Consider the following 24736-nt stretch of genomic DNA (forward strand, 5'->3'; position numbering starts at 1 on the left):
TGCAAAACCTTCTTCATTCCTACTTCAGACTTAAACGTTTGCTTGTTTTTCATTATAACACTCATCCCTACAGAGAAATGGGGGTATTCAGATTCCACACAACGACGATGGGCCTCAGAGGAGCAGCAGTGGCGTAGGAGGTTAAGAGCTCGTGTATCTAATCTGGAGGAACCGGGTTTGATTCCCAGCTCTGCCGCCTGAGCTGTGGGCTTATCACAGAAATTCAGCAGGATTAGCCTGTGCACTCCCACACCGCCAGCTGGAGTGAGCCTTGGAGCTGAGTCACAGTTTCTCCTGAGCTCTCTCAGCCCACCTACCTCACAGGGTGTTTTGTTGTGAGGGAAGGGCAAAGAGGTGATAAAGACCCCTTGAGTCTCCTGCAGGAGAGAAAGGGGGGATATAAATCCAAACTCTTCTTCTTCTTCTTGTTTCAAAAATGTTGCATCTGTCCTCTCAAAGGCTGCTTCCTCCCAGCGCTACATCTGTCTTCACCTTTGTTGGTATTTTTGCAAGAGTCCGCCACCCTTCAGGCAGGAAAGGGTTAACTGCGTGCATGCTAATTAGTTTCTGAGGTCAGAGTTTTATGGCCAGTCCACTGATTAAGCCATTGGTCAGTTAGCCCCGGCATTGCTTATGTGGACAGTCATGTAGACAGAAAGTTATAAAGTCAAGTCTGTTTCTTTTTTAGACCAGAAGCACATTGCAAAGTGGGTGCCATGAGACAGCACAAGGTGCAAGCATGCAACCAAGTTAGTGCTGGAATAGAAAACTGTTCTTATTTTAATTCCATGTAACCCTCCCTGATTAGTTAGGCTCCTTCCGCACATGCAGAATAATGCACTTTCAAACTGCTTTCAATGCTCTTTGAAGCTGTACGGAATAGCAGAATCCACTTGCAAACCGTTGTGAAAGTGGTTTGAAAACGCATTATTCTGCGTGTGCGGAAGGGGCCTTCGTAAATTCATTTATATAAAACCAGCAACTGTGTCTTGGTCTCTTTTATGCTATTCTGCTAATTATATTAAGTTCACAAGTCATCATCCTTTTTTTTGTGTGAAGGAGGCGGCCTCTTCTTGAACAGTGTGGCACAGGCGGACATAATTGGGAAACAAATTGACTTTTTGAGATGAAGGAAGATTGATTGGGAAAAGCTCATATGTTAAATCAACTGTAACGTTTTTCTTATTAATAGTATTAATAATTTAGATAATAATAGAAATGGCCTCTAGTTAGAACTTCTTTGGGGCGCTGATATTCTCTTTTGTTATAGTAGTTTTCAGCCGTTCAAGCAGTGGAAAAGGAGAAAGTGCTAGGGTAAAGGCACGAGATAATGTGCTAACACTAGTACGGCAGGGTTAGAGATACTGTTGATATAGAGCGCGACAGTGACTGTCTGGAATTTTAATCTTGCACCAGCTTCCTGCTGGACATGAGCAGAGAAGGACAATGCAAAGTCTCTGCCTCGACTTGGTTGACTGCGCAGAAATCAACAAGAAGGCTTCGTTTTGGAAGCTGAGCCAGGTTCTAAAGTCCCTCCATCTGCACAGAGCAAAGTTATAAGACAGTGATGGCGAACCTTTTTGAGACCGAGTGCCCAAACTGCAACCCAAAACCCACCTATCTATTGCAAAGTGCCAACACAGGGTTACCTATACTGCTTCCCCAAAACTAGGTCTTAGGTTTAATGCTAATAATCGAACCCAGCGGCCCAGGCCAGCCTAGATGTGGGGGGGGGGGGGCGGGGGGGCGATTCCCCCCCACATGATGAACTTCATTTGCGCTGCCCACAGAGAGGGCTCTGAGTGCCACCTCTGGCACCCGTGCCATAGGTTCGCCATCACTGTTATAAGATGTAGTCATATTCTGACCAACATACAAAAGAGGGTTGAGGTTTTCTAGCCCCTCCCACTCAGCTCGTCCCAGAAGTCCTGGACTCAGACTGCAAGCAAAATTCCAGCAGAGGACGGGCACCTGTTGGGAACACAAGAGGACGAAGAACCTTGCATCAGAGAAGGGACAAGTCGGACGTTGGCTGATCAGGTCACAGAATTGTCAGGATGAGAAGAAGAAGAAGAAGAGTTTGGATGTATATCCCCCCCTTTCTCTCCTGCAGGAGACCCAAAGGGGCTTACAATCTCCTTGCCCTTCCCCCCTCACAACAAGCACCCTGCGAGGTGGGTGGGGCTGAGAGAGCTCCGAGAAGCTGTGACTAGCCCGAGGTCACCCAGCTGGCATGTGTGGGAGTGCACGGAGGCTAATCTGAATTCCCCAGATAAGCCTCCACAGCTCAGGCGGCAGAGCTGGGAATCAAACCCGGTTCCTCCAGATTAGATACACGAGCTCTTAACCTCCTACGCCACTGCTGCTCCTTGAGAAAATCAAGGGGGCGCTGCCAAAATCCTCACCACCCCAACTTTCCAAGGAATTCTCCTCCTGCTTGCCTGGCCATCCTAAACTCTGCTTTTTGTGCAACCATTTTGCTGCAGCTGCAGGATAGAAAGAGAAGTGTCCCCCCTTCAGTTTGGTGTAGTGGTTAAGAGAGCTGGACTTTAATCTGGTGGTGAAGAAGAAGAAGAGGAGGAGGAGGAGAGTTTGGATTTATATCCCCTCTCCTGTAGGAGACTCAAAGGGGCTGACAATCTCCTTGCCCCTCCCCCCTCACAACAAACACCCTGTGAGGTGGGTGGGGCTGAGAGAGCTCTGAGAAGCTGTAACTAGCCCAAGGTCACCCAGCTGGCGTGTGTGGGAGTGCGCAGGCTAATCTGAATTCCCCAGATAAGCCTCCACAGCTCAGGTGGCAGAGCGGGGAATCAAACCCGGTTCCTCCAGATCAGAGTGCACCTGCTCTTAGCCACTGCTCTTAGCCACTATGCCACGGCCATACAACCCGGAAAACCCACAACACCCACTGATCCCAGCTGTGAAAGCCTTCGACAACACTGGTCAGAAATACACGAGCTCTTAACCTCCTATTCCACTGCTGCTCCATAAGGAACACATCTTATGGTGCCACGCCTCTGAGGATGCCAGCCAGGAATTTCAGTGATGGGCGAGTCACAAGCATAGAGAAAATACATGCAGGCACGTGAAACGTTAGGAGCAAAAGCTACCAGACCACGGCTGCACAGCCTGGGGAAAAAAACCACAACAGGCAATTGATTCTGGCCCTGAAAGCCTTGGACAACACAATGGCCATTGTGCTCCATCTGGGTCCCTGTCACGAGGAGACTGCCTCCTTTCACGCTCATCAATGGAGCAGGGAGTGCGCAGAACAGAGGCCAGCTCTATCAGTCGACACCCCAGATGTCTGGATTTGCGCATCCTTCCTTTCCCGACGTTGGAGGGTAACAATCCCATAGAGCCGTGGTGGCGAACCTTTGGCCTCCAGATGTTATGGACTACAATTCCGGCCCTGCCAGCATGGCCAATTAATGCTGACAGGGAACTGATGAACAATGTAATCCACTTTGGAGAATTTTCCCCTGGCTATAAACATATATCAAACTTCGCTCCAGATGTTATGGACTACAGCTCCCATCATCCCCTGCCAGCATCATGCTGGCAGGGGATGATGGGAACTGTAGTCCATAACATCTGGAGGGCCGCGAGTTTTGACACCTGTGCCATAGAGAAACAAATTAAAAAAACTTCCGCATCAGCATCTGCCAGGCTTACCCAAAAGCTGTATTCCTACCCTGAAGGGCTGTTGTACACACAAAAAGTTCCGATTCCATTCATGCCACCTGAGCCTGCCCATTGGGAAAGGGCAGGGCCGGCCGGTTGTGTAGAAACGACGCCGAGTGGCCTCTCCGCTGGAGAAGCCCTTTCCGACCTACCTCGGAGGGTCGTCGTGAAGCTAAACCCCCGGGGGTGGGGACTCTTTCCTCCCCCCCACCCTTGGCCAGCAGGGCGGGAGCGGGGCCGGCGCGAGCAGCCACGTGGGCGACGCGGGGCCCGAGGCGGCTGCGCACGTGTGAGTGCGACGCGTGCATCGCGGCGGGCGCGCCTTGCGAGCCGGGCGCGCGCGTGCACGCCCCCCCCCGGGCCCGATCCCCTTTTGCGCAGTGCCCGCCTGGCCCCCCCCCCCCGCCCGCCCCGGCGGCTGACATCATCGGCTCCCGCTCCAGCTCCGGGCCCCTCCGCCGCCGAAGCCGCCCCTGCCCGCCCGCCCGCCCGCCCGCCCGCCGGCTGGCTCGCCCGGCGCATCCTCGCCGCCATGCCCGGAGAGGCCCGCGCACCTGAGACAGGTGAGCCGGAGGGGGAGGAGGAGGAGGCAAAGGGGGTCCCCCCTAGAGCCTGTGCCCAGCTGCGGGTGGGAGGAAGGGACTGGCTCCCCCCGCCCCAGGACCTCTTGGGCAGCTGCCGCTCGGGGCCCCAACCATTGTGCATCGCTGCCCTGGCTCAGGGCGCCCGGGGAGATGGACGGGCATGCGCCAGGGGGCCGGGCTGGCTTCACATAGGAAGAAGGGCAGGCGCCTTCCTCCCCCCTAGTTTCTTTGGGGAGCCCAGACCGGGCTGAGTGTAGGGGGCGGGGGTCCTTCTGGTGACACAGGACGCTGCTCCTGGCTCTGGAGGCTTTGCTGGGGGTGGGCGGCTTCTCTGGGGCTGTCCATTATTGGAAACCAGCGAAGGGGCCTTTGGACCCGGCTGGTGGGCCAAAAGTACCCCCCCCCCCCAAGCAGGGATGTTTAGTTATGGGGGAGGGATGCCTGGTAGAAAGTTGCCCCTGGAACGCTTCCCAAACCATCTGGCTTTTTGTGTTTGGGGTGTTTCGACTTGAGGGAGCCCAAAACTGCATCTCTCAATCTTCATGAGAACCTCTCCCCCCCACAAAAAACCCTGTTATTTCTGCCATACCCACCCCACCCCCCCCATTAGAGGGATCACCATTTCATCTCTATTCTTGTATATCCACTGTTTTTGCCCCTCATCACCAGCCACCCCTCCTTTGGATTTGCTAACATAGGAGCATGTTAATAAATGAGCCGGGACTGACTTTACTCCCCGCCCGCCCCCCCACCCCCCTGCCCAGCATTAGCAGACTTGCCTCAGCATCATGCATCATGCCACATCATGGTGCCCGCAGGCCCGTGCCCGGACAAGCACTCAAGGGCTGGAGCAGCTGGTGCCTTGAGAAGGGGGGTCCGCAATTCTGTAAGCTCAAGACTGGTGGCCAAAGGTGCCCCTATTTGTGGCTGTGGAATATCCCAGACCCCCGGAGATCATAAACGGAGCGCACTCCCAGGGACGAGTGACTGGGTTGGCCCTGGCCTTCTTTACTCAGAAGTAAACCTCGTTTCATTACTTGGGATTTACCCTACCTCCAATTTATGGTGCATAGGACTGCAGCCCTACAGCTGAATCCTGCTTTCACAATATGGCCAGAATTATTCTTTGCCACCCCAGTAAATCTCCCCAGCCTTAAACAGTGGGCAGAGACGCAGTGTGCTCTCGCCTTGTCTGGCAGCCACCCTGTCTTAGTGGGCGAAGGGGAGGGGTGCCGGGCAGGGCAGGGCCATAGTTCTATGGTCAAATACCTGCTTTGCCAGCCAAAGGTGTCCTGGAGTGTCCAGTTAAAAGGTCTCCTGCCCATTCTCTGCCCCAGTCTGTAGTAGAGACCCCCAGCCGGTGGAAGCAAACAATTTAAAGGGCCAGTGGTCTGAGTCTGTGTAGGGCCTGCAGCCAGGGGTGCACTGCTCATGGGGACATGCGGTATCCCATGTCTCCGGGCACCACCGATTTGATCACGTGGGGCAAAGTCGCATCACCACGGGATCCAGCTGCTGCCCCCCTCCGCCTTGATGGAGTTGGGGCGGCCCAGCAGCAGCCCCCCCCCACCTCTATCAGATGGATATCTATTGATGGAGGTGGGAGGGGGGCCCGCGGCATGCTCCCGGATCTGGCTGCTGCTCCCCCCCCATCACAGCCTCCGATTGAGTGGGGTGGGGGGGGGGGCGGCAGCAGCTGCAGCCAGGTCAGGAGCCTGCCACAGGCAAGACCTTGTTTTTGTGCCCTGCACCTCTATTGAAGGCCGGGGATGGGGTGTGGGGGGCGCAAAAAGAAGGCCTTGCCCCTGGGCGCCGTTTGATGCTTGGCAGCGTCCGCGCTCCTCCACTGGGGGGGGAATCTCCCTTGGGGTGGGCGCTGGTGGAAAAGTCCTTCCAAGGGTACATCAGGAAATAGGGAGGGCATGCTGGGCAGAGAGGAGGTCCCCTTGGCACCCACTATGTTTTATGGGGCTGTGGCACAGTGGCAAAGCATCTGATGTGCTTGTGGTTCAACTCCGGCTATCGCCAGATAAAAGGATCAGGCAGGGGGTCGTGCGGTGGTCCTTCCTCCACGCGAAACCCTGGAGAGAAGATGCCACCCTGAGGAAAAAGCACTAACCGTGACAGACCAGAAGTCTGATTCGGGATAAAGTGACTCCGTGTGTTCATGCACGTTCCCCGTGATGCGTGTTGGTAGGTGGCAGGCAGCCAAAGGTGCAGCCCATGCAAGGTCAAGAAGATTGGATGGTGTGCTTTGTTCTGGGTTCAAATCAGAGGTGGGATCCAGCAGGTTCTCACAGGTTCCCAAGAGTAGGTTACTAATTATTTGTGTGTGCCGAGAGCGTGATTTTGCCACGTGATTTTTGCCTTAGTTACGCCCCTCCTCTCAGCAGTAGCGCGCAGAACTTGAAGCAGTCTAGCAGGAGGTGCACCGGCGTGCGTGGCAGCCTGCGCCTGCGTGCATTCGTTTCCCGCCCAAGGACCGGCGCAGCGGCTGCGTCCTTGCCACAGCCCCGCCCAGGAATGCCCCGCCCCCGGAATGCCCGGCCACGCCCCATTGTGCCACGCCCAGCCCCATTGGCGCTACGCCACTGTTTGAATCCCACCACCATGGGAACCTGTTACTAAAATTTTTGGATCCTACTACTGGTTCAAATGCTGACTTGCCCATGAGCTTGCATAACTCTGAGGTTTGTGTACTGATGAAAAGACTCTTGTGAGCACAAGCGAGATGGGGGTTGTGTAGCACTTTGCACAGATGGAAATTGACACTGCAGCTCTGTAGATTATTTGTTTCTGAGGCTCGTTGGTTGTGGAGGTCCCTCGGTCACACCCTAGCAGGGTTCTTGTGCATTTAGCCACTACTGAGACTGGAACACCAAGGGCTGTTGGCCCTTCCCTGTGCTTGGAGACGCGAGACTGAGGAAGGCTCCGTAGCCAGAAATTCTTCTTGTTACGCACCGCAATTCAAGAAGGATATTGACAAGCTGGAATGGGTCCAGAGGAGGTCAACCAAAATGGTCAAAAGTCTGGAATCTGTGCCCTTAGTGGTGGGATCCAAAAATTTTAGTAACAGGCTCCCATAGTGGTGGGATTCAAACTGTGGCGTAGCACCAATGGGGCTGGGCGGGGCACGACGGGGGCGGGGGTGGGCATTTGGGGGGCGGGGCATTCCTGGGCGGGGCTGTGGCAAGGACGCAGCTGCTGCGCCGGTCCTTGGGCGGGAAACGAATGCATCACGCAGATGCAGGCTGCCACACACGCCTGGTGCACCTCCTGCTAGACTGCTTCAAGTTCTGCGCGCTACTGCTGAGAGGAGGGGCGTCACTAAGGCAAAAATCATGTGGCAAAATCACTGATTAGTAACCCCCTGTTGGCACACACAAATAATTATTAACCTACTCTCGGGAACCTGTGAGAACCTGCTGGATCCCACCTCTGCATGCCCTACGAAGAGAGGCTTAGGGAGTTGGGGATGTTTAGTTTGGTGAAGAGAAGGTGAAGAGGGGATCTGAGAGCCATGTTTAGATACCTGAAGGGATGCTATGTTGGTGAGGGAGCAAGATTGTTTTCTGCAGCTCCAGTAACTAGGACACGGAGTAATGGGTTCAAGGTGAAGGAAAAGAGGTTCCACGTAAACATTTGGAAGAACTTCCTGACCATCAGGGCTGTTGGACGGTGGAATTCACTGCTTTGGAGTGTGGCGGAGTCTCCTTCTCTGGAGGTTTTTAAAGAGAGGCTGGATGGCCCTCTGTCAGGAGTGCTTTGATTCTGTGTTCCTGTATTGCAGGGGGTTGGACTGGATGGCCCTTGGGGGTCTCTTCCAACTCTATGATTCTATGACTAGCTAGAGAGTGTTGTTCCTGGAAGACCAAGGATCTGATTCAGTGTAAGGCAGATTCATGTTTTCCTGCATGGCAGGGGGTTGGACTGGATGGCTTTTGGGGTCTTTTCCAACTCTATGATTCTATGTAGTTGTTCAAGTCACTGGAGCCCTGTTAGTAAAAAGGTGGTGGGGGCACTGTTGTGAAGTTGTTCTTGCCTCAGAGAGTCTCCGCTCTTCCTTTCCTGCTCTGACCTGCAGCTGCTTTCTCATCTTCCCTGGGTGTTGGCTGGCAGCACCGCCTCCGGGCCCAGCGGCTAAATGCCCGTCCCACGGCAGCAAATAAAATTCCTGTGGACAAATTCGCGGAAGAGAAGCCTGTCAGTTGCTGTTAGCCGCGAGAGCTGAATGTGCTTTCCGTGCCAAGGCATTATGAGGATGCTCACGGACCCCAGCCCAGGATCAGCAGATTTCTGACCAGTGTTGTCGAAGGCTTTCACAGCTGGGATCAGTGGGTGTTGTGGGTTTTCCGGGTTGTATGGCCGTGGCGTAGTGGCTAAGAGGAGTGGCTAAGAGCATAAATAAATAAAACAAAATGATAAAACCCTCGGACATTTTGCCTCTACTGAGAACCAGCGTGGTGTAGTGGTTAAGAGCAGGTGCACTCTAATCTGGAGAACTGGGTTTGATTCCCCGCTCTGCCACTTGAGCTGTGGAGGCTTATCTGGTGCACTCCAACCCATGCCACCAGATTAGCTTGTGCACTCCAACACATGCCAGCTGGGCGACCTTGGGTTAGTGAGTCACAGTTCTCCAGAACTCTCTCAGCCTCACCCACCTCATAGGGTGTTTGTTGTGGGGGCGGGGGGGGGGGGAAGAAAGATTGTAAGCCCTTTGAGTCTCCTTACAGGAGAGAAAGCAGGGATATAAATCCAACTCTTCTTCTTTCTGAGACTCTGTGGCATCATCAGGAAGCAGAGAAAGGAGGGGTCTCTAGCCCCATTAAAAAGGCACGTCACTGGTACAAACTGGGGATGACTGTCTTTGCTGGTGGCTAAAATTGGAGAGAGACGGGGGCCCGTGTGGAAGAGAGATGATGAAGAGGCACATTCTGAGGAACTGGGAACGAGCCCAAGACGGTAATTGAAAAAAAATGGGAGGAAGATGAGAGGATAGAGATGTAAGTCTCGAAACGCCCAGCAAAGAGGAGAAACGCTTCACAGGAGAGGCAGACTCAACGTGCAGGGCCCTTGAGAAGGCAGACCGATCTTAGTGGCTCAGGGAGACGGGGAGGGCTAGACGGGGGTCGGATGAGCAGAGACTCAAATCCTCTGACTCAGCACTTCGGAGCAGGATCATCCGTTCAGGAAACATCAGGTGCCTTCCGGCTGGCCAGCCCCTCCTGCAGAACAGCCACAACACAACGACGCCTTGGCTCCCCAGTGGCTGGTTTTGTTATTTACTTCATGAGCCAGTCATAAGATCTTGAGAAGATTCCTGCTGGCTCAGACCAGTGAGGGCCCATTTGGTCCAGCGTCCCATCCCACGCAGTGGCCAACCAGTTCCTCTGGAGGTCCAACGAGAGGGCATAGAGGCCGAGGCCTTCCCCTGGTAAGAACCTCAGAAGAGCCCTGTTGGGTCAGATGTATGATGGTCTATCTCAGAGGTGTCCAACTCTGGCGCTTCAGATGTTCATATTGAGGAGATAGAAAAAGTGCAGAGAAGGGCAACGAGGATGATTGAAGGATTGGAGCACCTTCCTTATGAGGAGAGGCTGCAGCGTTTGGGACTCTTTCGTTTGGAGAGGAGACGGCTGAGGGGGGATAGGATTGAAGTCTATAAAATTATGCACGGGGTAGAAAATGTTGACAGAGAGGAATTTCTCTCTCTTTTTCACAATACTAGAACCAGGGGGCATCCATTGAAAATGCTGGGGGGAAGAATTAGGACTAATAAAAGGAAACACTTCTTCACGCAACGTGTGATTGGTGTTTGGAACATGCTGCCCCAGGAGATGGTGATGGCCACTAACCTGGATAGCTTTAAAAGGGGCTTGGACAGATTTATGGAGGAGAAGTCGATCTATGGCTACCAATCTTGATCCTCCTTGATTTGAGATTGCAAATGTCTTAGCAGACCAGGTGCTCAGGAGCAGCAGCAGCAGCAGCAGAAGGCCATTGCTTTCACCTCCTGCCTGTGAGCTCCCAAAGGCACCTGGTGGGCCACTGCAAGTAGCAGAGAGCTGGACTAGATGGACTCTGGTCTGATCCAGCAGGCTAGTTCTTATGTTCTTATGGACTACAATTCCCATCAGCCCTTGATGGCATGACCAATTGGCAATTCTCTTCCCCCCCCCTCCCCGCCATGACTAAATGGCTTCAGCCGTGGACATTTGACTCCACGTGTCCCCTTGGGCGTTACGCCCCTGCATGAAAGTCCTCCTCCTGAACTCCTGGACAGCTGCTGCCAGTCCGATCAGACAAGACTTGGGGAAGCAAAGGCTGGGCTCAGTTGTGAGCAGACAAGACTTGAGGAAGGAAGGGCTGGGCTCAGTTGTCAGGCAGCTTCCCGGGTATCCACGAGGGTGGCAGAGAAGGAGGAGAGAAGGTGGAGGAAAGCAGCCAGAAAGCCGCGCAGAGCAAGCCGGTCAGGAGGTGCCTCCGTTTGAAATGCATGCAATGCAATGCAAGAACTGCAGCTGCACCACATTTGGATCGTTTCTGTGTAACTGATGAGTCATGCAGCTCGTGCCAGGGTTAAATTGTTTGCTGTTTGGAAACTCAGGAGTTAAGTTGACTGGGGGGGGGGGGGCTGGGGGTTGTGGACGGCCCAGGTCTGGAGGGCTGACACCTCCCCCCCACCCGGTTTTCCATCGTGGAACTGCAGCACCAGCAACTTCCCCGGCTCTACCCCCACCCCGTAGCAAAGAGATTGCTGACTCTGGCGTCAGGCGCTCCAGGCTGGCGCTCTCAGCACACAGCCTGGCTTTGAAAGGCTTTAGGGGCTATTCAAGGGAGCTCCCGCCAGCCAGCCAGCCAGCCCCTCCCCAGCCCAAATCTCCCCCTACTCCAGTTGCCCCAAAGCCAATCCGTATAGGTTTGAAAAGGAAATGGACTGGGCCAAGTGAAGCAAGCCGTTTGCTTCTGGCGTACTTATTGCAGACAGAGAGAAGCAAGCCTTTATTGGCATAGACAACAGTACAACAGTAATAAAAAACGGATTAAAAAGCATATACAATACTGAAAATAAATGTTAGGTGGAAGGAAATCTACTGCCGTTTAGCAGCAGTGGTGTAGGAGGTTAAGAGCGCATGTATCTAATCTGGCAGAACCAGGTTTGATTCCCAGCTCTGCCGCCTGAGCTGTGGAGGCTTCTCTGGGGAATTCAGATTAGCCTGTGCACTCCCACACATGCCAGCTGGGTGACCTTGGGCTAGTCACAGCTTCTCGGAGCTCTCTCAGCCCCACCCACCTCACAGGGTGTTTGTTGTGAGTGGGGAAGGGCAAGGAGATTGTCAGCCCCTTTGAGTCTCCTGCAGGAGAGAAAGGAGGGATATACATCCAAACTCAAACTCAACTCAAATTTCCAGGAGAAAGTCTGCCACTATCATACAGAGAGAAGGATCAGGGTTGTCCAAGAAGTAGTGTAATCGAATTAAATCGGGGAGATGGGGTGAATGTAAAGGAGTAAGATTCACATACTTGGATCTGATTTCCTTGAATCTGAGACAGTGTAGTAATTGGTGGGCCAGAGATTCAACTGAGCCATCGTTACACGGGCACAATCTTTTGGCCTTTTCTTTATTGCAGACAGGAGAAAGTTGTGTTGGCCAGTAAACCCCCCCCCCCCCCCGAAATGGTGTTTCGTAAGCATGGAAACACACAAGGCGGTCAGAGCTTTTGTTCAGGTAGCTCAGGATTATCTTTGCTGACGGGCAGCCGCCGCCCCCCCCCCCAGGTCTCCAGCAAAGAAGGGGCTCTCTAGCAGTTGCCTCCTGAGATCCTTGCAACCCCCCCCCCAAAGAATATGTTCAGTCGCTGACCCCTTCCCCTCTGCAATGCATGGGTTGGCTGGAAAGGACGCGAATGTGCTTCCGTGGTCTGTCTGTTCCGAGCTGTCAACTCGTGTGGCTGGGTTCTTGGGCAGGGAAATCTCTTTCCTAGGACCTGCTTCTGAGATCATTTTAGGTGGAAATGCTGCCACGGAGGAAACCTGCCCCCGTGATCTGCAACTGAGCTACACCCCCTCTCCTGTCAATAGGAGTCTAGTGTCTCGATCGAGAGATGTTATTGTACCTCTTTATTCTGCACTGGTTAGAACTCACCTGGAATACTGTTGTAGTTCTGGGCACCGCAGTTCAAGAAGGATATTGACAAGCTGGAACGGGTCCAGAGGAGGGCAACCAAAACGGTCAAAGGTCTGGAATCCATGCCCTACAGCAGCGATGGCGAACATTTTTGAGACCGAGTTCCCAAATTGCAACCCAAAACCCACTTATTTATCGCAAAGTGCCAACACGGCAATTTTACCTGAATACTGAGGTTTAAGTTTAGAAAAAACGGTGGGTTCCGAGGCATGCGTTACTCGGGAGTAAGCTTGGTGGTAGTCGGTGGCTTTGCTTTGAAGCAACCGTGCAACTCTTCCAACGGGTGAATCACTACCCTATCACGAATCACGATCAGAAGCAAACCCCATTGCCAGCAACCGAGCTTACTCCCAGGTAAAGGATCACACTTTAGTTCTTCGCATGAATATCAGTGGGGTTTAACAGCGCTTAACAGGGTTACCTGCACTGCTTCCCCAAAACTAGGTCTTAGTTTTGATGCTAATAATCGAGTCCAGTGACCCAGCCCAACCTCGATGTGTGTGTGTGGGGGGGTGGCGACTCTATTTGCATGTGCCCACAGAGAGGGCTCTGAGTGCCACCTCTGGCACCCGTGCCATAGGTTCGCCACCACTGCCCTACAAGGAGATGCTTAGGGAGCTGGAGATGTTTAGGTTGGTGAAAAGATGGTTCAGAGGTGACATGATAGCCATGTTTAGATATCTGAAGGGATGCCATGTTGAAGAGGGAGCAAGCTTTGTCGAAGGCTTTCATGGCCAGATTCAACTGGTTCTGGTGGGTTTTCCGGGCTGTGTGGCCGTGGTCTGGTGAATCTTGTTCCTAACTTTTTGCCTTTATCTGTGACTGGCATCTCCAGAGGTATATCACAGAGGGAAGTCTGTTACTGGACGCAGTGTGTAACAGACTTCCCTTTGTGATACACCTCTGAAGATGCCAGTCACAGATGCAGGCGAAAAGTTAGGAACAAGATCCACCAGGCCACGTCCACACAGCCTGGAAAACCCACCAGAACCAGGGAGCAAGCTTGTTTTCTACTGCTCCAGAGACCAGGACCAGGAGTAATTCAAGGTGCAGGAAAAGAGATTCCGCCTAAACATTAGGAAGAACTTCCTGACCATCAGGGCTGTTAGACAGTGGAATTCACTGCCTCGGAGAGTGGTGGAGTCTCCTTCTTTGGAGGGAGGTTTTTGAACAGAGGCTGGGTGGCCACCTGTCAGGAGTGCTTTGATTGTGTGTTCCTGCATGGCAGGGGGTTGGACTGGATGGCCCCTGGGGGTCTCTTCCATCTCTAGGATGCTATGACTCTGCCTCAGGAATCATGAAAGGTTATTTCTTTGTCCAGTTCTTGGGAGGGGGGGGGGGAGGAATCCAGCTGAGATTAGCAGGGATCATCAGACAGAGATGCTTTCCCCTCCCCGCCTCCTGCCACCAGCCAAGGCAGGGTGGGGATTGGTACATAATCGACTTTTCACACCTTCTTTACTGGACCTTTTGCTATTCCTGTCCTGCTTCCGAGGCCACCCTTTTTTGTAAAAAAATATTTTTATTAAATATATACAGTTTAATATAATATGAAGAAAAACAGAAGGTATATAGATGTCCAGTTACCTCTTCATAAAGGAAAACCATTGATTTTACTTATATACAGTATTTCAACTAAATCTTTTGTATAAGTACAAGTTTAGAAATTATATTATTAGGTTATTCACCTTTCATACTTCATAGATCGTTATCTTTACAAATTTCCCGTTTCCCTCTCTGTTCGTCACTGGGTTATTGTTAATATTAACTACTTACACTATCAATTATCTGAACTACCTCTATATTCTACACGGTCCTATTTCCTGGTCCAAATCTACCTTTTACATAAATAAAAAAAGAGAAAGAAAAATAAAGAGAAACAGTAACAAAAAATTAAAAAACAGAAAAACAGAAAAACTTAAATCGACTTCCCCCTGAGGCCGCCCTTCAAGTCTTACTCACAGCTCCGTCTGATTCCTATTTTGGGCAGGACTTCCACCTCGGCCAGGAAATACAAACAGAGCCGGCACGTGTTCATGGAAGTGTTTTCATTTTTTAAAGGGAATTCCAGGCAGGCAGCCTTTTTTCTGACTACGCAAGTTGCTATTCAAGGCGCAGGAGCCGAATCAGGAAAATGGTCGGCATGTCCCGTACATTATCTCAGCTCTTACAATACCCCTTTGGTATTGTAAGAGCAGCAGTGGCGTAGGAGGTTAAGAGCTCATGTATCTAATCTGGAGGAACCGGGTTTGATTCCCCGCTCTGCCGCCTGAGCTGTGGAGGCTTCTCTGGGGAATTCAGATTAGCCTGTGCACTCCCACACACGCCAGCTGGGTGACCTTGGGCCAGTCACAGCTTCTGGGAGCTCTCTCAGCCCCACCTACCTCACAGGGTATTTGTTGTGAAGGGGGAAGGGCAAGGAGCTTGTCAGCCCCTTTGAGTCTCCTGCAGGAGAGAAAGGGGGGATATAAATCCAAACTCTTCTTCTTCTTCTCTTCCTTGAGGTTGACCAGTGCTGGTTTCTCCCTAGTGCTGAGTGCCCTGACCACAGACATAGGGGAGGGTGGGAAATTTTCTGGTTCATATTTTCCCAGAAAACCCACTCTTCTGGCCTTGACTAAGGCCAGGTGGTGAATTTGTGACACAGGTGAGATTTTGATTAGCAATTTCTTAGCTCGCAGTGTCTCCTCTTGGCCAGATATGCCACAGCAGGCCTTAACTACAGCGGACGCTGACAAATTGATCTGGGCCGCATCAGCAACGAATGACTCAGTTTCTGCAAGCAGGCACTGTGACCGGCAGCCGGACATTTCTCAGAATGGGAGCGCAGCTAGGGATTAGTTTGAGAGCCCAACTACGAACGGTTTCATTCTGAAAAGGGGTAGACACAGTCCCTTCCCCCAGATACACTTTTGTGCCTCAATACTAAACTCAATACTAAACTCCTAGACTGAGAAGGAGCTTTAGAGGTAATCTATTCCAGCTACTGACTCAGTGCAGGAAAATCCAGAGCTTACCTGCCCAATTGCTGTAGTGTAGTTTTCTCCTGACGTTTTGCCTGCATCTGTGACTGGCATCTTCAGAGGATCTGATCCTCCGAAGATGCCTCAGCCACAGATGCAGGCGAAACGTCAGGAGAAAATGCTACTAGAACACGGCCAGACAGCCCGGAAACCACACAGCACCCCAATAATAAGAACATAAGAACAAGCCAGCTGGATCAGACCAGAGTCCATCTAGTCCAGCTCGCTGCTACTCGCAGTGGCCCGTCAGGTGCCTTTGGGAGCTCGCATGCAGGATGTGAAAGCAAGGGCCTTCTGCTGCTGCTGCTCCCGAGCACCTGGACTGTTAAGGCATTTGCAATCTCAGATCAAAGAAGATCAAGATTGGTAGCCATAGATCGACTTCTCCTCCATAAATCTGTCCAAGCCCCTTTTAAAGCTATCCAGGTGAGTGGCCATCACCACCTCCTGTGGCAGCATATTCCAAACACCAATCACACGTTGCGTGAAGAAGTGTTTCCTTTTATTAGTCCTAATTCTTCCCCCCAGCATTTTCAACGGATGCCCCCTGGTTTTAGTATTGTGAGAAAGAGAGAAAAATTTCTCTGTATTAACATTTTCTACCCCATGCATAATTGTATAGACTTCAATCATATCCCCCCTCAGCCGCCTCCTCTCCAAACTAAAGGGTCCCAAACGCTGCACCTCTCCTCTCCTCATACATAATAAAGTCGCAAACTTTCACCTTTGCGTGGTGATGTCATAGGTATCTTTTCCACCCGCTCCCATCAAAGCTCAAGTGGATTTAGTGCGAGCGGCTGGTGAATCTGCAAGGCCCGTTTGCTAGCTGAGATCGCGGCCGATGCCCTCGTGCCCAGTTCCCAAAATAGCCCTGAGCCCATGCAGGCCATCCCAGCCAGCGTGGAGTAAAGTCCCTTTTGCTGCTGGCGGAGAGGATGAAACAGCAGGTGATTCACCCACTGAACTTCTCATCCCGGCTCATCCCGAGAGGGTGAAGGAGAGCACTGTTGATCGGACATGCAGCCGAAAGCCCTTCGAGGTTCTGACGCAGCCGGTGGTCTGCAGGGCGGGCACGTGCGGGGTCAGAGCCGAAAGGGCGGCAGTTGAGCCGGCCCCTCGAAGACCAGGCGGGATAAACAGGATAAAAATAAAACAGGCAACTCTGGAACAGGGACGGCCAAAGGGTGATGCTTGAGTAGCCGGCTGTGGCTCGCTCCAAGTAATGAGGAAGACGGAAGACGCATCGCACAATCTTAGAGGCTTTCATCCCTTCTGTAGCATTTGCCTGAGTTCTGAATTCAGCTTGTGTGCCTTCTCTCTAAAACCCCCACCACAGTGCTCATGTGGCGACCCCACCCCAGAAAAAGCCTGTCCTGGTGAGCCACAGAGGCCCGAGCGTAGGGGTCTCTTGATGCCTCATGGTGGGGATAGCCACAAAATGGCTGCCAGAGGAGGCGGAGCCGGCTGCAAAAATGGCTTCTGCAGCTTACCGTTGATAGGCACAGGGGCAAAGGCCCCGTCCACAGAGCAACAGCTCTGACCGGTTACAAAAATAACCATCCAAAAGCTTCTCCCGTGTTCAGAGATTTATTGTTTTCATCCAATTCTGCGCAGAAGAGGGAACTCTCCTCTGTTAGCAACAGGGAGGAGGTTCCAGGGGCCGTTGCTTGCGTAACATAATTTATACCCTCTTACAAACATCCCTCCTCGTCTTCTGATCATTGGCTAGATTTGGAATACGTACGCATTGCCATTTGAATCTCCACTCCTCTCCAAAGCCCACCTTGCTTTCCACAATTGGGCGTGTATTCTTTATGTCATCTTGCCCCGTTCAGGGATCTTGGTTGCTATATCAACCCAGTTTTACTTCGCCCTTATCGGTATTTGTGAGCTTCTGCTAATTCCTTATCTCCTTGGTGGGGCCCTGTTTTCCCAAATCAAAGCTCAGTGTCAGGCTGCTCTATGAGTTTCGTTTCTTCCAACAAAAGTAAAGTTTTTGAAGTGCTTGGTACCCAGTGAATTACTCTAATATAACTTGTATGATTAAATACAATGGCTTAAAACATCATAAACTATATGTCCATATCACCGTCACTCACACAGCAAAGATCACTGGGTTGTGGTAGCAGCTGCCGGCAAAGTTTAAAAGGATCTGCACAGCCAATCAAACCCCCAGCGGCCAATGCTGGGCAATAGCCTTTATGGCTCCAACCACTTAAAAAAATTGGGCCCCAGGAAAGGTGTTGTTGTGCGTCATGGTGCCGGTAGGTACCACTATGGGGGACCCCTGCCCAAGAGCTTCATGGAAGTCTGGCATTTTGGGACGCTTTGCAGGTGACGTTTATCTGCGTACCCTAAAAAGGTATTGAGCGTGGGGAGGTAGCTTCCCCCCCATCCCAATCCAGGGAGGGACATTTATTTAGAAGATTTCTGTGCCGCCTGTCCAGAGAACTGCCCTAAACAGCAAACAGGATAAAAACAGTACAATAAAAATAATAAGAACAGTAACTAACATTAGCAATAGTTTACCAGTTCCTAAGTAATAAACTGGTCACGAAATGCATCCTCCTGCATCCCATGAAAAGACCTGTTGAATGGAGGCACCGAAAGGGTGAGAGAGTTCCTGGGGATTCCCCCAGATAATAAGGCAGGTAATAGGATCGCCTGGGAGACTTTCTGTTTTTTAACCTCACCTGTCTCAAGGCTGCGTTGAAAACCAGGGTTACTTACAGTGCAAAGCTTAGACTTGGGGTGGAGTGACAGCTGTTTCTTTCCCAATCTGCTTCTATAGCAGCCAGGTAGCGTTCAAACCTTTGCCTAGACCAGGGGTAGGGAACCTGCGGCTTGAGAGCCGCATGCGGCTCTTCTGCCCTTGCACTGCGGCTCCACAATCTGATCTGCCAGCCTCATCCTTGCCCGCCCTGCGGGCAGCAGGGCAAGTGCACCAATTGCCCGCGGCCGGCTAGGCCGCGCCGCGGGCTTCCCCTCTTGCCCGCCCTGTTCGAGTGGGGCGGGTGCTTTCCCGGCGGCCGGTGAGGCCAAGCCACCGGCTACATCCTTGCCCGCCCTGCAGGGTGGGCGCACCAATTGCCCGGCTTCCCCTCTCGCCTGCCCCGTTGGAGCGGTGAGGCCGAGCCGCTGGCCCCATCCTTGCCCGTCCTGCAGGCAGCAGGGCGGGCGCATCCATGCGCTTCTCAGAATGAGCGGAGTAAAAGGTAAAAAAACCCAATATATACAGTGTTATCTTTATTTTAAATGTCAAAAATTATTTGCGGCTCCAAGTGTTTTCTTTTCCTGTGGAAAACGGGTCCAAATGGCTCTTTGAGTATTAAAGGTTCCCTACCCCTGGCCTAGACCTTTCCAGTTATTTCCTGGTGGTGGTTGCCTGCCACATACCCACCTTAACTCAGCATCCAGCTGTACTTTACCCAAAAAAGGAGTTTGTAAGTCGCCTTGAGTCTCCTTACAAGAGAGAAAGGTGGGGTAAAAATCCAAACTCCTCTTCTTCTAAAACAACTTGAATTCTTGTTTATTTGTTTGTTTACATCATTTACAGTCTGCCCTGCTTTCTGGGAGATTACATTGAAAAGGATGATTACACATTAAAGTCTGTGATGATGATGGTGATGATTCAATGCAATCCACAATGTGGGGACTCCAGTAGTCAGTGCAGTAGGATTTGCCTTGGGAAAAACCAGCCAGAGGTGAAGCACAGCATCAGTATTAACATGACATGTTGCAGCAAATGCAAAAAGTACACAGCAGGATCTTAAACAACCAAGTTGTTGCTCCCTGCTGGGTTGCCAACAGGCCTGGAGAAAAATGTGCTATCCCTTTAAGAGAGGCGTGATGTCTGGAAACGGACAGCTGAAATCTTTCCTGGCATTGGAAGTAAATGACAGCACCTGGTAAATAACAGCTCATTAAGGCTCTTTTAAAGGGACTGTGCACTTTCGGGGGGGGGGGGGAGGGGGGCAGGCTGTTAAGAACATAAGAACATAAGAACTAGCCTGCTGGATCAGACCAGAGTCCATCTAGTCCAGCTCTCTGCTCCTCGCAGTGGCCCACCAGGTGCCTTTGGGAGCTCACGTGCAGGATGTGAAAGCAATGGCCTTCTGCTGCTGCTGCTGCTCCTGAGCACCTGGTCTGTTGTTGGCAACAGATTCTGCAGTTTTTAAATTTCACTCTGCCTATGCTGATCTCCATTTCTGGTTGGGTGCAGGAAGGTGACAGTGTGGTTCTGGGGGGAGGGGAGCCCCCAGTGACATAATTTTCCCTTCTAGGGATGCAGTCTAAAAAACAACCCTTTCAGAGTGCACAGCAATGTAGTTGTGTTAGTCAATAACTGCAAAGCACGAGGCAACTCCTGGGGCGTCTTGAAGACTAACATATCTATTAGCGTTGCAATTGCCCGAGGATTTTACTTTTGCTTTCAAAGCCAATTGGGACTGTTCTGAGGCTATGAGAATTGTGGCAAAAATAGATCGAGGAAAGAGCTAATTGAAATCAAATGAAGGGCTGGTGCTTTGTAATGAAAGGTGGGGTCTCTTTTCTGCATTGAAAATATCCCAACTATATCCCAGTGTTTCTTACCTAAATCAGGACCTTCTGCACCTGCCACGCCAGAGACAACAGAGGTGGTATGCCAGTGGTGGCGAACCTATGGCACGGGTGCCAGAGGTGGCACTCAGAGCCCTCTCTGTGGGCACGCACACATCCCCCCCCCACACATCTAGGCTGGCCTGGGCCGCTGGGCTCAATTATTAGCATTAAATCTAAGACCTGGTTTTGGGGAAGCAGTGTAGGTAACCCTGTTAAGCGCAGTTAAACCCCACTGATTTTCATGGGAAGAACTAAAGCGCAATTCTTTACCTGGGAGTAAGCTCGGTTGCTGGCAATGGGGCTTACTTCTGAGTTGTGATTCACCCGTTGGAAGAGTTGCATGGTTGCTTCAAAGCAAAGCCAACAACTACCACCAAGCTTACTCCCGAGTAACGCACCCCTTGGAGCCAACTGTTTTTTCTAAACTAAAACCTCAGCAGGTTAAATTGCCGGGTTGGCACTTTGTGATAAATAAGTGGGGTTTGGGTTGCAGTTTGGGCACTCGGTCTCAAAAAGGTTTGCCATCACTGTGGTCTGCCCTTGCCTGCCTCTGGACTTTCTTGACAGTCTCCCATCCAAGTACTAACCAGGACTGACCCTGCTTAGCTTTGGTGCCCCATACATACATGTGTCCAAAATCATAAAGGTAATTACTTTTGGTGGAATGACCTTTCATTCTGGTTGAGCCTCTGAGTGCTGCCAGAATACCCATTGCTAATAGGGACTGTAGAGCAAGATGTTCTTCGCTCTCGCCTCCCCAGATGTTGGGGACCTTAAATTTGACAGGTGGACTGGAAGGGTCTGGGTTTTAGACCCACCAGTTCTGAAAAAGTCCAGAATCAGCAGTGTGAATGGGATTCCATTGAGATCCTGGAAACAGCCTCCCCCTTATCTTTGTTTCTCTTCTCGTTAGTCTTTCTTTCATTTTCTTTTTTATATTATTCTTATTGCTATTACTGTTAACTTTCTTTTCTTGTTATCTGCATCTGTGTATGGTTCTGCATCTGTGTATGGTTCTGCATCTGTGTATGGCAGGTAGGAAGGCGCTCCAAAGGGTGATCACTCCTGCACAGAGGATTATCGGCTGCCCTCTCCCCTCCTTGGAAGAACTCTATAATTCCCGAAGCCTAAAGAAAGCCCAAAATATTCTGAGAGACCCGTCTCATCCAGCACACTCTCTTTTTGAACTGTTGCCATCCGGCAGACGATACAGGTTTATCAAAACTAGGACAAAGAGGCTTAGAGACAACTTCTACTCTAGAGCTGTGGCGATGCTGAACTCCGCGGTTTCGTGTTGATGTGTTTGGGGCTGTGTAGGGATGGGTGGAGGAAGGGGAAAGGGAGGATGGGGTATGAGTCTGAAATTGTGTGCATCGAGGAATGCTGCTGTAAATTTCGTTGTGCGTGCACAATGACAATAAAATGCTTATGCTTATCATTTGTTGATAATATAAAAATCGGAGTGTTGTGGGGTTTCCGGGCTGTATGGGCTGGAAACCCCACTACACTCCAGCGATTCCGGCTGTGAAAGCCATCGACAATATAATATAAAAATTATTTTTAAAAGACCCGAAATCATAAAGATGATGGCAGCAGAGAAGGAGGGGACAATCTCTGGGGAGGCGAAACATTTGTAGGGGTCAGGATGTTCCAGGATTCTCCGCCACGAGCACTGAGCACTAGATGCGTCGGCTTCTCCAACTGTAGGATTAATCCGTGAGCAGCTCCTGGCCTTTTTAATGGGGCCTTTATTTATTTATAAGCCAAGCAGCACAATGTCCGGAAGCAAAGGATGCTGTTGCGAAGGGCAGCGGCCACTAATGGAAAAGGGAATGGAAGCTGCTAAAGAGTTGCTGACTGTTGTTTATCCCCCACTTAGCAGAATTGTAGCGCCTTTAACAGATGTACGGCAGGCAGAAAGTCATCAGGTGAAGCTTTGGCCATGTTGCGGACAAAACAGTGGGGGAAACATTATCTGCTGGATTTCTACCTGTTATGCCCTTATTAAAAATGCAGGAGTGCTGCGAGAAAATTTAACCTGCAAGGAATTTGTTGGGAACTCTGCTGGAGAGTAGAAAAGGTATCCCTGTATGTTTCCATCTGTCCCTTTAGATCTCACGAGTTGGCTGGTCTGGGCTAGTAGTGGATGGGGGGAAACAGTGGGGGGTGAACTTAACCCCCCCCCATTTGTAAGTGCATGGCCCATGAACAACCCAATTTTGTCTCCTAACCCCTAGAACAGTGATGGCGAACCTTTTCGAGACCGAGTGCCCAAGCTGCAACCCAAAACCCACTTATTTATCGCAAACTGGCAACACGGCAATTTAACCTGAATGCTGAGGTTTTAGTTTAGACAAAATGATTGGCTCCAAGGCGTCCATTACTCAGGAGTAAGCTTGGTGGTAGTCGGTGGCTTTGCTTTGAAGCAACCGTGCAACTCTTCCAACGGGTGAATCACGACCCTAGGAGGGTTTACTCAGAAGCAAGCCCCATTGCCAGCAACCGAGCTTACTCCCAGGTAAAGGATCGTGCTTTAGTTCTTTGCATGAAAATCAGTGGGGTTTAACAGCGCTAAACAGGGTTACCTACACTGCTTCCCCAAAACTAGGTCTTAGGTTTAATGCTAATAATCGAGCCCAGCAGCCCGTGGCCAGCCTAGATGTGTGAGGGGGGGACTCTGTTTGCGCGTGCCCACAGAAAGGGCTCTGAGTGCCACCTCTGGCACCCGTGCCATAGGTTCGCCATCACTGCCCTAGAAGCTGTCATGATTCAGAGCAAAGATGGCAAAATCCTGGGCCTGCTGACCTGGGAGTAAGCCTCATAGACCACTATGGGACTTCCTTCTGAGTAGACGGGCACCATCTCTGTCTGGGACGGATACCAAGAAACCTCTTAAAAGACAGCAATCTCCTCTCTGGCCCCTGTTTTTCCCTTTAATAATCCCACCCCGTTTTCCCAAGAGCCATTTCAGATTCCAGGTTTTTTCTCCTTTCTGACAACAGGTAAAGCAGGGGATCCTGCGGAGGGACGTTTTTAGGATTTTTGTCGGGTGATTGTGGGAGGGGGGCTGTTTTGGGGAGCTGGTCGTGAGTGACAGTTTTAGAAGCCCTTTCCAAAATGGATCCTTTACTGCGTCCGCAGCATCCTTGATTGGAGGTACCCGGGAGCTGTTTGCTTGGTCTTCTCGTGAGGAGAGGCTGGAGTGGGGGCTGCATCTGGGTTCTGTACTCTCTCAGATTTTTTCCTTTGATTGTTTAGGGCACTTTGAACCCCGTTTTCTCCCTGAGTTTGTGGGAGCTTAATTTTGAATTGCTTCCTAGGGTTGGTCTGCAATACAATGGCAAAGCCTTCGACAATACAATGGCTAAGTTTGGGTCGAACAAACACGATTTTTGGGTGTAAGCTTTTGATAGTCAAATCTCCTTTTCATTGGATGATTTTGGAATGCCTTTTTTTAAAAAAAGAAACTGTCGGGTTGCTGCTCCAAAATGAGTGAAGGAATTGTATCATTGTCGAAGGCTTTCATGGCAGGAATCACTGGAGTGTTGTGGGGTTTCTGGGCTGTATGGCCGTGTTCTGGTAGTTTTTTCTCCTGACATTTTGCCTGCACTCTTAGCTGGTGAACTAGATTTGCTTTCCCACTCTTCCACATGAAGCCTGCTGGGTGACCGTGGACCAGTCTCAGTTCTCTCAAAACTCTCTCAGCTCCACCTGCCTCAAAACTGTCTGTTGTGGAGAGAGAAAAGGAATGAGTTTGTAAGCCACCTTGAGACTCATTGCTGGAGAAAAAAGCAGGGTATGATAGATTACCCTCCCCCACAAATCACTGTACATTCAGGAAGATGGGTAGCTCTGTGTGGACACTCAGTAATCTATTCCTGTCAGCCAGCGAAACATTAAATTGACACCAGAGGCATGTAGAGTTCAAACATTTACCTGTTGGTTTATTTACAAGGAAATTGAAGTAAATCAGAAAAGGTTTTAAGCCAAGAATCACATTAAGTATGTACAAGAAGCTGGTTCAGAGAAGATACTTATTGACAGGATGTTTCAAAATCTTTAAATTGCTGTTACAAGGGTAGCCCTCGTCACTAACTCCTGTGCCTTCAAGTTTGTTACAGTCACTTAAAAAAACTTATCCTAATCATCAGGAGATTTTTTTAACTTTTTGGAAATCTCTCATTCCAGTGCTGACAAGACTTAATTCCTGACTTCACTTAAGTGTAACCAACACAGGTCCTAAACCACTAACTCCTAGACCAGTGGTGGCGAACCTTTGGCACTCCAGATGTTATGGACTACAATTCCCATCAGCCCCTCCCAGCATGGCCAATTGGACTTTTGGACTTTTGGTTTTCTTCCAGAAAACCTAATCCTTTCTCTGTTTACATTTCCACCACCCTCAGGAGCTCCGCTGCCCCATATCTGGGTGAGTTCCCTTCAGAGAAACTAAACCAAGTCACTAGTGTGATCAATTAGGGTTTCTATTTAATGGTTACCTACAGGATCTTGGCACAAATTCCTTCACAGAAATCTGCCCTTATTGGCCCTTCAACAGTCCAACTGCTTCCCTAGTTGGTTTCCTGCCCCTAATGTACTTGATGAATTTCTTATTGTTGGCCTTGATGTATTTAAGCACTCTGCCCTTCAAAAT

General features: G+C 50.8%; 1 protein-coding gene across 1 annotated transcript in view; it reads left to right on the forward strand.

Moving 5' to 3' along the window:
• Positions 1-4156: 4156 nt before the first annotated feature.
• The window catches only part of LOC125440800 (NAC-alpha domain-containing protein 1-like), a 45204-nt gene continuing 24624 nt past the window's right edge, over positions 4157-24736 (forward strand). The window contains exon 1 of the mRNA XM_048510807.1: positions 4157-4247. Coding sequence (XP_048366764.1) covers positions 4217-4247 — 31 coding nt within the window. The 5' untranslated portion in view covers positions 4157-4216. The remainder of the gene's footprint in view (positions 4248-24736) is intronic.

This window comes from Sphaerodactylus townsendi, linkage group LG11 (genome assembly GCF_021028975.2).
Source record: "Sphaerodactylus townsendi isolate TG3544 linkage group LG11, MPM_Stown_v2.3, whole genome shotgun sequence".
NCBI classification, from domain to species: domain Eukaryota; kingdom Metazoa; phylum Chordata; class Lepidosauria; order Squamata; family Sphaerodactylidae; genus Sphaerodactylus; species Sphaerodactylus townsendi.